The sequence below is a fragment of the Sapajus apella genome, unplaced genomic scaffold (genome assembly GCF_009761245.1).
Source record: "Sapajus apella isolate SASKATOON/1434 unplaced genomic scaffold, GSC_monkey_1.0 scaffold2, whole genome shotgun sequence".
Taxonomy (NCBI): Eukaryota; Metazoa; Chordata; class Mammalia; order Primates; family Cebidae; genus Sapajus; species Sapajus apella.
Window position 1 is genome coordinate 54,073,853 of NW_022436942.1, and position 13,049 is coordinate 54,086,901.

The following is a 13,049-nucleotide window of genomic DNA, read 5'->3' on the forward strand; positions in this document are numbered from 1 at the left end:
TGAACTAAAAAAATATATATGAAGTTTTAATGTCATTAGACATTACAAAATGAACTCATGCCCAAGGTAAACTATTTGAATAACATCATACACTGGTTTGCTGAATTCAGACATTTTATGATTGCTTTATTAGACTACTGGACAACTGTTTGCTGCCAGACAAAAATAATAAATCCCAGCCATCATTTTTTCATGTCCATAGTTCCAAAGTTCACTTAAATATACTATTTGTAAAGCTGCCATTTTTATGTATAGTTTGACTATGCCAAGTAAAGAGCAATTACTAAAACAATTATTATGGGGTTACATTAACCAAAATCATGTCTATTACAAGGCCTGTTAACACACAAAGCCTCAGAAATACCAGTGAGTGAGTGTGACTGATGAATATTTAGGTGATACCTTGATATGTCACTTCAGTAACTCCAAGGGGCAAGGTAATTTCAGTATACAAATGGCCTGAAAGAAAGACTATTAGTGACCAAAGTAGAGTCTAATTTTTCCATCTATTGAGAATTTGTAAAAAGCCAGGCGCGGTGGCTCACGCCTGTAATCCCAGCACTTTGGGAGGCTGAGGCGGGTGGATCACGAGGTCAAGAGATCGAGACCATCCTGGTCAACACGGTGAAACCCCGTCTCTACTAAAACTACAAAAAATTAGCTGGGCATGGTGGCGCGTGCCTGTAATCCCAACTACTCAGGAGGCTGAGGCAGGAGAATTGCCTGAATCCAGGAGGCGGAGGTTGCGGTGAGCCGAGATCGCGCTATTGCACTCCAGTCTGGGTAACAAGAGCGAAACTCTGTCTCAAAAAAAAAAAAAAAAAAAAGAATTTGTATACAAAATAGCTGAAAAAGATAATAAGTATATATAAAATGATGCCACCTGAACTTTGTTGGTAGAAGACTGCACAAATTCATGATCTGAGCCCGTTAAGACATAAAAATATAAAAGAGGTAACAGTCTGAGGTAAACACCAAAAGTTTAAAACTCCAGATTTTAAACAGTGTATAACAACAGTGTATATACAACAGTATATATACAACTCCAGTGTATATACAACTGTCTATACCTTAAGTTGATATACACATATTTGTACTTTGGGGGAAGAAAAAGTTTTGTTGTAGTTAGATACAAAATATATAAATGTAGTGTGCACTGATTCATAAGAAAAAAATAATGAAGCTTAAAATGGTACATCAGCCCTTTTTAAAAGAATATATATAAATCACAGGAAGAAAGTCCCATTGTCTTTGGATCAGCTAAGGATTTCATTAGAAGAGGTATCAGCTTCTTCATTGGGATGTTGGCTCCCAGACAGGAGCTCTGGAGGCAAAAGTTTAGAATGTCCATTTTCAGTAACTCGTTGGGTATAAAACAAGATATAAGCTTGGGCCTTGCATACTTCATCCATAGTGCACATGCTTAGCTTGGAATCATTGCAGTGTACCCAGAACCCTAGAGCAAAGCACAGAAATATGTTTATATAGGGACTTTAGGAAATTCTAGTATGAAAGGCATTAAGTTTGAGTGAAAATTAAATTTTTTCTGAAGGGAAAATAATTTTCTAGCCAATTTATTTTTCTTTTATTTAATGAGAAATATAAATTGGGCAGTACCCTGGAATTATCTACCTTTATTTTAGAAGTAGCTTGAAGTTTACAGTAAGCATCTGACTGATTAGAGTACCTGACACTATTCCTTGTATAAACCTACCAGTTAATGCTTTTGCCACTAATCATACAGGCTGATCATCCCCAATTCCAAAATCTGGCCGGGCATGGTGGCTCACACCTGTAATCCCAGCACTTTGGGAGGCTGAGATGGGCAGATCACCTGAGGTCAGGAGTTGGAGACCAGCCTGGCCAACATGGTGAAACCGTGTCTCTACTAAAAATACAAAAATTCAGGTGTAGTGCGCATGTGCAATCCCAACTACTCGGGAAGCGGAGGTTGCGGTTAGCCAAGATCATGCTGCTGCACTCCAGCCTGGGTGACAGAGTAAGACTCTGTCTCAAAAAAAAAAAAAAAAAAAGCAAATAGTATACAACTAACTTGGCAGTTTAGTGTTGAGTTGCCTTGGTGGATTAGCTGGGCTTCTTATCCTCACTTCTCTTTTTCTGTTTGGGGTGTGTGGGGTTGAAGATGGGAGATGGCGTTTCATACTTTGTTCAACAGTATCAAAAGGGGAAGAAAGGCTGGGCATGGTGGCTCACGCCTATAATCCCAGCACTTCGAGGTGGGCATATCAGGAGGTCAGGAGATCAAGATCAACCTGGTTATCACAATGAAACCCCATCTCTACTAAAAATACAAAAAATTAGCTGGGCGTTGTGGCACGAGGGTGTAGTCCCAGCTACTCAGGAGGCTAAGGAAGGAGAATCACTTGAACCCAGGAGGCGGAGGTTGCAGTGAATCGAGATCACACCACTGCACTCCAGCCTGGTGACAGAAGAAGGTTGGGGAGGGCAGGAAAAAAAAAAAAATGAAATCTCAATCTAATCACTTTTGCTAGAACTACACTAGAAGGCAGAAAATAAAAGTGAGTTTTGTATGTTAAACTTGAACACAGTGTTTGCTCCAACTATCTGTGATCCCCCAGTTCTATTTCTTTAAAAAAATTAACTGAGGTAAGCCAGTAAACATAGGATCTGCTTTTCAAAGTGTGTCTTTAACACTCACTTTTAGTTAGCAACAAGACTATTCCTATTACTGTGTCCCTCCAGCCCTTAGTCAAAAGTACTGCAAAACCAGAAAATACTTGATACATAAACTCTGATTTTTTTAATACCTCCAGAGGTATTCTCTGTAGTCAATTTAGAAATCATTAAAGGCTGAACTCCAGCTTCCAAGTCCAACCCAAGATAAAATACTTTTTCTTATCTATACCTCCTTCAGAATTATAGCAGTAGGCAGTGTAGTGCCCTGAGCCAAATCCTTTCCCATGGTGCATCACCACTGCAGATAAGTCATAGATAAAGCATTCCGGTCTGAGGGATTTCAGGGTCTCCCTGCAGCAATAGGGCTCCATGTTTAAGATTTCCTCAAAGACAACATGAACACCAATCTTTTCTCTGTTATTGCGTCCTGACCACCTGTGAACAAACCGGAGTCAAATTATCAACACAATTAAGGGAAAATAGCCATGTACTAGGTCTAGACAGTTGTAACACATGACCCCAGGCAATGTGGAATACAAATTATATATAAAATTCTTTCAATGCTGAAGTTGGCTATACATGGAGGAATTTTGGCTTATTTTGCTTTCATGTCTTTAGATGATAGTAGGAAAAAAATACTAACTTTTGGAAAAGTATTGCCTTATGGGGGCATTTACCCCCTAACAAAAGTCAAGGCCATGAAAGGGTTGGGTTTTGTTTTGTTTTGAGACGGAGTCTTGCTCTGTTACCCAGGCTGGAGTGCACTGGTGAAATCTTGGCTTACTGCAACCTCTGCCTCTCAGGTTCAAGCCATCCTTCTGCCTCAGCCTCCCAAGTAGCTGGGACTACAGGTGTGTGCCACCACACCCAGCTAATTTTTGTATTTTTAATAGAGAGGGCTTCACCATGTTGGCCAGGCTGGTCTTGAACTTCTGACCTCAAGTGATCCGCCTACCTTAGCCTTCCAAAGTGTTGAGATTACAGTTGTGAGCCACTGTGCCCAGCCCACCATAGGGTTTTTAATTCCTTATTGTCTTGCCATGGTCTGAAGAGGGTTATCCCAGATGGGAGACAGTCTGGATCCTTCTTGGCCAGGTATGGAGGAAAACAAAACAGGGCACTTCTTCTAATTCCTCAGAACACTTCAGAGATTTTCAGACTTAAAAAATAGGAACTGTGTCCCCTTGCTGTGTGTACATCAGCACAACCACCCATTAGTGACAGAACTCAAAGAATGCCCTTATCCTGTCATTTTCTCAGTCTGTTGGTCATATTTCCCATGACTGGATCTCAGCATGGCCAGCCGTATGTTTATCAATATGCATAATGAGTTGGTGCTATGAGGGGTAAATACTGTAATGTGGTAGTTTAAGAGATTATATAGTCCAGTTTGGGGTAGTATGGTACAGAGACAAGGTGGACAGATTAAAATACAGTGGTAAAGTACTAAAACATGAGCTTCAGACAAATAACAGCAGGTAGAGAAGGGAGAGACAGGAACATAATTTTATGATGGAAAAAAATAAATGTGAAAATGCTTGGTACAGTGTAAAATGATATGGAACTAAAGATGAACCATGCAAATTATGTTATCTGCTGGACTGTAAGTCATATTCCAATCTCTCTGTGTAGTTGTGAAATACATATTTGGTCTTCCAGTTTCCTGAGATACATCTCCTAAAATTCTTGGAATCCCTGGAGTGATAAGAGTGTCTTTTGTATGCTAATGAGACGACTGGTAGCTGGCAACCCCTAGATAGCTTCAGGATGTGGGCTAGACCTGGGAATGACTAGAGAGGGTTGGCACTTTCAGCTTCCTCCCCTATACTGCCCTCCACCCCCAGAGGGAATGGGGGAGGGTGGGGGGGTGAATGATGTAATCAATCATGCCTGTGTACTGAAGCCTCCATAAAAACCCAAAAGGTTTTTATGGAGCTTCCAGATAGCTAAACATGTTGAGGTTTCTGGAGGGTGGCACCCCCCAGGGAGAATGTGGAACCTATACACCCCTTCCCAGAAGCCATGCCCTACACATCTCTTCCACGTGGCTGTTCATATGTATCCTTGAAACTCTCCTTTGTAATCAATGTGTAAACACAAGGTTTTCCCAAGTTCCGTGGGTCCCTCAACCAAATTAATCAGACCAGGGGAGTGGCTAGTGGGAATCCCATTAAATTTACAGCCAACAGGGTGGTCAGAACTTCCACAAACCTGGTGTTATGACTGGTGTCTGAAGTGGGGATCAGTCTTGTGGGATTGAGCTCTCAATGTGTAGGATTGGATGCTACCTCCAGGTAGACAGTGTCAGAACTGAATTGGAGGACACCCAGCTGGTGTCCGCTGCAGAAGTGACTGCTTGGTGGGGAGAAATCTCCTGCACATTTTGGTAAGCAGAAGCCACATTCGTATTCTCTGTTGTAAGAGTATGGTAGGAGAAACTGAGTTTGGTTTTTCCAGTATCTCTCAGCCAGGTGCAGTGGCTCATGCCTATAATCCCAGCACACTGGGAGGCTGAGGCAGGCAGATTGCCTGAGCTCAGGAGTTTCCAGATTAGCCTGGGCAACATGGCAAAACCCTGTCTCTACCCAAAAAAAGGAAATACAATAAAATGATGAAGAACAACAAGATAATACTATACCCAAAATTCATAATGGTTTGCTTCTGAGGAGAGGGGAAAGGAGTAAGGACAGGCACACAGGGGACATCTAAGGCATTAGAAATGTTTTACCGGGTGCAGTGACTTACACCTGTAATCTCAGCACTTTTTTTTTCTTTTCCTTTTCTTCTGTTTTTTTGAGACAGAGCCTCACTCTGTCACTCAGGCTGGAATATAATGGCATGATCTTGGCTCACTTACAACCTCTGCCTCCCAGGTTCAAGCGAATCTCCTGCCTCAGCCTCCCAAGTAGCTGGGATTACAGGCACGTGCCACCATGCATGGTTAATTCTTGTATTTTCACTTTTATGTTTGTTTTTTATTTATTTATTTTTGAGATGGAGTCTCACTCTGTTGCCCAGACTGGAGTGCTATGGCGAGATCTCTGCTCACTGCAACCTCCAACCCCTGTATTCAAGCAATTTTCCTGCCTCAGCCTCCCGAATAGCTAGGATTACAAATATGCACCACCATCCTCAGCTACATTTTAGTATTTTTAGTAGAGACGGTGTTTCACCATGTTGGCCAGGCTGGTCTCGAACTCCTGACCTCAGGTGATCTGCCCGCCTTGGCCTCCCAAAGTGCTAGGATTGTAGGCATGAGCTACCGCACCCGGCCAGCACTTTGGGAGGCCAAGGTGGGTGGACTGCTTGAGCATAGGAGTTTGAGACCAGCCTGGGCAACATGGTGAAACCCCATCTCCACCCTGGGTAACAGAGTGAGACTCCATCTCTAAATAAATAAATAAGCAAATATAAGTCATTTACTAGCCAAGCATATGGTACTAAAAGTTAATTCATTTGCCAGAAAGGTGATTAAAGTAGGAGGAGCATTCTTTAAGTTTTGAAGCATAAGCACAAGGAATAATCACTTTGCAACTGGTGTTAATACAGACCTGAATCGTTTGAGGTGCAGCCTGAGAACCTGAGGTAGGCGGCATATCATCAGTTGTTTCTGGGCTTCTGTGAGTACAACTGGTTTGGAGGAAAACCTTCTACGCTTTGCTGTAACATCAAAGAATAAAAATCGAATTTAATTTAAAGATGCAGGGAAAAGCTGAGTAAATCTGCATTTTAATTAAGTCACAAAGGAGAAATACCTTCTGTGTTCCAGGCATTGTACTGTGCTAGAGATACAGACATAAGCTTTGCCCTCGAGAAACTCATGATCCGCAATTAAACAAAAAACTTAAGAGCTAGTCAAGTTAGTTAGATCTGTAAACAAGCACATCATTTAATAATAATCTTGCATATAATGTAATAGAAGAAAGTATACTGCTTTATTTATTTATTTAGAGACAGAGTCTTGCTCTGTTGCCCAGGCTGGAGTGCAGTGGCATGATCTCAGCTCACCACAAACTCCGCCTCCCAAGTTCAAACAATTCTCGTGCCTCTGCCTCAGGACTACAGGCATGCACCACCATGCCCAGCTATTTTTGTAATTTTAGTGGAGACAGGGGTTTCACTATGTTGGCCAGGCTGGTCTCGAACTCCTGACCTTATGATCTGCCGCCTTGGCCTCCAAAGTGCTGGGATTACAGGCGTGAGCCACCATGTCCAGCCATAATATTTTCAAATGGAACTGTCTATGCCAATTAATAGGAAAAGTTAAAACATTCCCTAAACATTTTAATGTACATTTCCCAAACTCTTAATTTAAACGTTTGTGGTCAAAAGATTTAAAAAAGAAATAAGAAAAAAAAAATGTGTGGTCAGTTCATTTTCTGAGGCTAGTCAGGACCCCAGAGGAAGGTCCTAAATGCCTAGAACACCCTTCCACTTTTCCTGGGGAACACCCCAGCCCTGGCCAATGGCATAGGAAAGCAGCCCTTCACCAGCTCTGCATCTGAGGCCTCCCTCACTCAAGCATTTTGCTTTTGCTCTTTTTGCACCAGATCTTAGACAGCTGGAACTCAGGATTCTTCTTGTCCTTTCTGCTTCTCTAGAGGTCCACCTATGGACTGTCCTGCAGCTGGGCCATCGGCTACAGTCTGTTCCTGATGTCTAGGAGCTATCCTTCAACTTGTACACCAGCTCCGACTCCAGCCATGGCAGCAGCTGCTTCTTGTGGGAAGTAGGCTCAGTCCACCATGAAGCTGAGCTCTAAGCCACCTTCGCTGGCCATCAGCAGCCTTTCCTCCAGGTGTCTAACCCTGCGATTCAGGTATCTGGCTGCTGCTGAAGCTCCTGGAACTGCCTCTGGATTGTCTCCCAGCACATCTGGTCCAATCGTAGCCAGATAGGGGATGTCAACTCCCCGGTGTATAATTGTAAACGTTTGCCCTGCTGTGTTAAAGCAGATTTTTTAGGCCTGTATTTGGTAGCCTTAGTAAACACATAGAAATTTGCTATAAAACCATATTCTGCATTCATAACATTACCCCAAAATTTGGTGATGAAAGCACTTAGGACTCTTCACATTTATATCCAAGAAAAAATAATACTTTATCATAAAAGCTTTGACAAAGGTTTATTTTTTTTTTAAAAAAAACCTTATAAATTTTATGAGCTCACATTAGACAGCACTCAGAAAAAAGTGTTAAAATTATTCTAGGAAACCATCAATTGATATAACATTTCTTCATTGTGGGAATATCCTGTTTTGTTTTTTTTTTTTTTTTACATTACCTTAAAAGTTTACTCTCTAAAGCCCTAGAATCTATTCTGAGATAAGGAAATTAGGGAGAATACATATATATATACACACACACATATATAAAATATATATATACACACACATAGTATAGTATAAACTAGTATAAACTATAATAGAGCGTCTATATAGTATACTGTACTACATGTTTATACTATATATATAATATTAATACTAAGATGCTATGTAAGTAGATCTTATTCTTTTCTTTAATTTCAATAGGTTTTTGGTGAACAGGTGGTGTTTGGTTACAAGAGTAAGTTCTTTAGTGATAATTTTTGAGATTTTGGTGCACCCATCACCCAAGCAACGTACACTGTAGTCAATGTGTGATGTTTTATCCTTCCTTCCCCTTCTACTCTCTCCCCTGAGTCTCTAAAGTCCACTGGATCATTCTTTTTTTTTTTTTTTTTTTGAGATGGAGTCTTTCTCTGTCACCCAAGCTGGAGTGCAGTGGCACAATCTCAGCTCACTACAACCTCCACCTCTTGTGTTCAAGCAATTATCCTGCCTCAACCTCTTGAGTAGCTAGGATTACAGGCATGCACCACCACACTCAGGTAATTTTTGTGTTTTTAGTAGAGACGGGGTTTCACCATGTTGGCCAGGCTGGTCTTGAACCCCTAACCTTGTGATCTGCCTACGCTGGCCTCCCAAAGTGCTGGGATTACAGTCATGAATTGAGACACAGTATTCTGTCACTGATGCTGGAGTGCAGTGGCGCCATCTCGGCTCACTGCAACCTCTGCCTCCTGGGTTCAAGCAATTCTCCTGCCTCAGCCTCTCAAGTAGCTGGGATTACAGATGCGCTCCACCACACCTGGATAATTTGTGTATTTTTAGTAGGGATGGGGTTTTGCTATGTTGACCAGGCTGGTCTTGAACTCCTGACCTCAAGCCATCCACCCGCCTTGGCCTCCCAAAGTGTTACGATTACAGGTGTGAGCCACTGTGCCTAGCCAGCACTGCAGATCTGATGCGGTTTTACACACCGTTACCTTGGAGGAAGATGCTTCTCTTAAGTGGCTGTTTTGCCCCCAGCGTCAGGTTCCTGTGCTCTCTTCTATTAGAGCACTTATCATAGCAGATCCCGTCTATCTGCTTCCACCACTAGAAATGTCAGCACCTTGAAAGTATCTTACCTCTATCTGTAGACACTGGGAATAACTAACACAGAAGAGACAGTGTATGGTTTTGGATAAATCTTTGTTTTGATGAAGCCAATCTCTACAGCAGCAGTCCAGCATATATTACTTCCTATTTTATGTATATAGACACACATACACACATTTATCTACATAGTATTTTGATACATAGCAAAAAAAAAGCTCATAGAGCAAATGTTTCATTCATCCTACATGACATGCTTTCATTATGCCTCTTTGCTACTTTATTTTGCTGTACATGTCACATTTAAACTTCCTATGATCTTCTCCCTCCAAAATTGTCTGCAGGATCAGAAACAATTTGAATTCCAAAAATACAGCAAAACAAACGCATAGTTCATAAATGCCAATTATAAAGTGAAAATCTGTTTATTTCAATGAACTAAAGTTCATTTTCATAACTGCTAAAGAATTTCAGCTTCCTCTCATCTGCATTTCTCTTTATTATTCCTAGGAGAGCACAGAGAACACACCGTCTTTACTCACAGTTACACTGGTCACATACGTAGATTTTTCCTTCTAAAGCTTCAGTTTCTGTAAATTTGGCCAACATTTCAGTAACCAGACATGGCTGGGAAGCAGTATCTTTTCCACTGCATTGATATCGTTCTGGAAACTCCAATGACAAGTCCCAGAAAGGTTCTATGGTATTTGATTTGTTGTCACATACAAGACATGTAACCTGCAAATAAGAATATTCGTTCCTAAGATTATTATCTTTCAATCAAAACATTAACTCTTTTCACTAGAGGTCACTGCCAGTAAATAAGCTTTTCTCATGAAAATGCACCATTAGAATACTGAATAATCTGCTTTACATTCTTGTCAGGAAATCTTTCATTATAATTTTTCCTTCCAAAAGACTGTTAGTCCCATCATGAATTAGGTGCTTTAACTACTGGGCATTCAAAAAGCTCTAAGGGTATTACATTTAGGTAAAAATCCAAATTGTAGACACACTGAATAGAAACGTATTATATATATGTATATATAGATATATACATATGATGTTTATTCACATGCATTAAATTTAATGTATTTATGTCATTAGTCTTGAGGTTCCTCTCTGTTTCCCCTTCATCTTTTTTTTTTTTTCTGAGGTGGAGTCTTGTTCTGTCCCCTGTACTAGGGTGCAATGGCACAATCTCGGGTCACTGCAACCTCTGTTTCCTAGGTTCAAGTGATTCTCCTGCCTCAGCCTCCTGAGTAGCTGGACTGCAGGTACCAGCTACCATACCCAGCTAATTTTTCTATTTTTAAGACGGGGTTTTGCCCTGTTGGCCAGGGTAGTCTCGAATTCCTGACTTTAGGTGATCTGCCCACCTCAGCCTCCCAAAGTGCTAGGATTACAGGTATGAGCCACTATACCCAGACTCTCCTTCATCTTTTGCTGTTTTTTTTTTTTTTTTCCTAACTCCAAATGCTATAACCTCTTAGCCCAATCCAATCTTAACCATATTAGAAGTAAAATACTATCTTTTCTTTTCATTTATTTTTTGAGATGGAGCTTTACTCTGTCGCCCAGGCTGGGGTGCAGTGGCGTGATCTTGGCTCACTTCGACCTCTGGCCCCTTAGGTTCAAGCAATTCTCCTGCCTCAGCCTCCCCAGTAGACAGGATTATAGATGCGTGCCACCATACCTGGCTAATTTTTTTGTAATTTTAGTAGAGACAGGGTTTCACCGTGTTGGCCAGGCTGGTATCAAACTCCTGACTTCAGGTGATCCATCCGCCTTGGCTTCCCAAAGTGCTGGGATTACAGGTGTGAGCCACTACACCCGGCAATACTGTCTTTTCATTACACAGTTAGGCCCTGACAACTGATTATTTCAAAAGACATGATATGTGACATAAATAATGATGTTATACTCTTAAACATCACATTAAAATCCCCTTCCTAACACAGAAAACGAAAAACATGGAGCTGTTTTAACAACTTACATAGGCAACGTAGCAACTGGAAAGGACCTGAATAGTAACTTCAGTGAAACATTCAGCAGGATTTAATGCCAACAAACACTGCACATAATTGAAGACAGACTCCATGAACTAGCAAGTCACACATGATAGGAAATATTATAAAGAACCTCTTTCATACAAGCTATAGTCCTGGCATAGGCAATGAAATAAAGAAGCCAGTTCTAATACAGATTTTAGATTTAACAAATTGACACAAAGAACACTCCTGGCGTTTATAGTCTAGAGACTCAGTAGTGCCAGGGCCTGACATTATGAGAATTTTCTTGAATTAAAAAAAAAAAGACAAAAGAAAAAATACATAAAAAGCCATTCCAGGCTGGGTGTAGTGGCTCATGCCTGTAATCTCAGCACTTTGAGAGGCCAAAGCGGAGGACTCTTTGAGCCCAGGAGTTCAAGACCAGCCTAGGCAACATAGTGAGACCTCGTCTCCATAAAAAAATAAAAGGAAAACACATTCCAGCAACCAACTGTCTTAAATCTCCTGAGAACCAGTTACCTAAGAGTGTATTAAAGAAAGAAAAGCAATTGGTATAACAATTTGTTTTAATTTCAAAATTCATTTATAAAGGAAAAAACAAGCACAGAGCCACTCTCATATTACCGGAAATATATTTTAAAAAGAAAAAAGAAAAACACTTTCCGGAAAGAACTTTGTCACCAAGTAACAGAAGTCTTACTCTGACAAAGTCAGTGTCCAGGACTCTGTCATAAGGAAATTGGAAAAATTAATTGATGACATCATAAAAATGGAAAAAATTAAAAACAGTCAACAATAGGGGAATGGTTAACTAAATTATGGTATAAACATGATGTTAAACAGAAACATACAAAAAAAATGATGAACATTGAAATGTTTTGAAAAGAACGATGAAATATTTTTAATGACTGGAAAATCATCACAACATTAAATGGGAAAAGCAGGTAAGTGCAAAATGACCAATTATGGGAAAATATGTATATATGTGCAGGAGAAAAAGAGACTAGAGGAAAATATACCAAAATATTTAGTTTACCCATGGATTGTGGGGTTGCAGGATTAGAGAATGGTTTTTCACTTTTTCTACCTAGATTTCTTATATAGGTTTCCTGCAACTATATATTGCACTCTATAATAGCGTATTTAAAAACTTTTGCATAAAAAGGAAATGACGGAGAAAGATGGAGAAGTAAAATTGCATGTAACACAAGTACAACTCTTATTTGCTAACTGACACTGAGTAAAGTCTTTGCATTTTTGAAACACTGAAAAATAAACTTCATAGATATTCCCTAAAGAGAAATACATCTGAAATACTTAAACAACATTCTGGGAAAGTATGCTATAAAAACAAAAGATGACCTTATTACAGTGAAAGTTGAACTGAAGCCGAGTGTGGTGGCATGGTGGCTCATGAGGTCAGGAGTTCAAGACCAGCCTGAACAAGATGGTGAAACCCCATCTCTACTAAAAATACAAAAATTAGCTGGGTGATGTGGCAGGTGTCTGTAATTTCAGCTACATGAGAGGCTGAGGCAGGAGGATTGCTTGGGCTGGAATGCGGAGGTAGCAGTGAACCAAGATCGCACCACTGCACCTCCAGCTTGAGAGACAGAGCAAGATTCTGTCTCAAAAAAAAAAAAGTTGAACTGAAAAACAGATGTGCAGGGGAAAGGAAATGACCTATAAAAAATTTTGTTTAAATCTATGTGTTATGGGAAAGTTGAGGACCTTATGTCTATTAATAATTCATCAATAAGTCCACTGAGTATACAGAACATTTACATAGACGATTGTGGTTTTGTAATCTACCTTTTCATGACAAAGGAAACTTTTGAGCAGTAATTAAAATAAAGGAAAATTATTTAAGATTATTATAGATTAAATTACAATTGTTTACTTTAAAATTTCCCTACCTACTTGTTAAAGCTCTCAGACCATGACGCTTTGGTTTTATAGGA

At 40.2% G+C, this 13,049-nt stretch overlaps 1 protein-coding gene and 1 long non-coding RNA gene across 4 annotated transcripts in view; one reads left to right on the forward strand and one right to left on the reverse strand.

Moving 5' to 3' along the window:
* Window positions 1–830: 830 nt before the first annotated feature.
* Window positions 831–1,107, forward strand: LOC116564952. Its single transcript, XR_004275169.1, has 2 exons — window positions 831–1,004; window positions 1,050–1,107. It is a non-coding gene; the product is annotated as an uncharacterized LOC116564952 (long non-coding RNA).
* USP44 (ubiquitin specific peptidase 44) overlaps window positions 1,075–13,049 on the reverse strand; it is a 29,658-nt gene continuing 17,683 nt past the window's right edge. For all 3 annotated transcript variants that reach the window (XM_032298398.1, XM_032298408.1, XM_032298419.1), the window contains exons 3-6: window positions 9,619–9,814; window positions 6,210–6,318; window positions 2,888–3,093; window positions 1,075–1,456 (exon numbers count right to left, since the gene is read on the reverse strand). In XM_032298398.1, coding sequence (XP_032154289.1) covers window positions 1,257–1,456; window positions 2,888–3,093; window positions 6,210–6,318; window positions 9,619–9,814 — 711 coding nt within the window. In that variant the 3' untranslated portion in view covers window positions 1,075–1,256. The remainder of the gene's footprint in view (window positions 1,457–2,887; window positions 3,094–6,209; window positions 6,319–9,618; window positions 9,815–13,049) is intronic.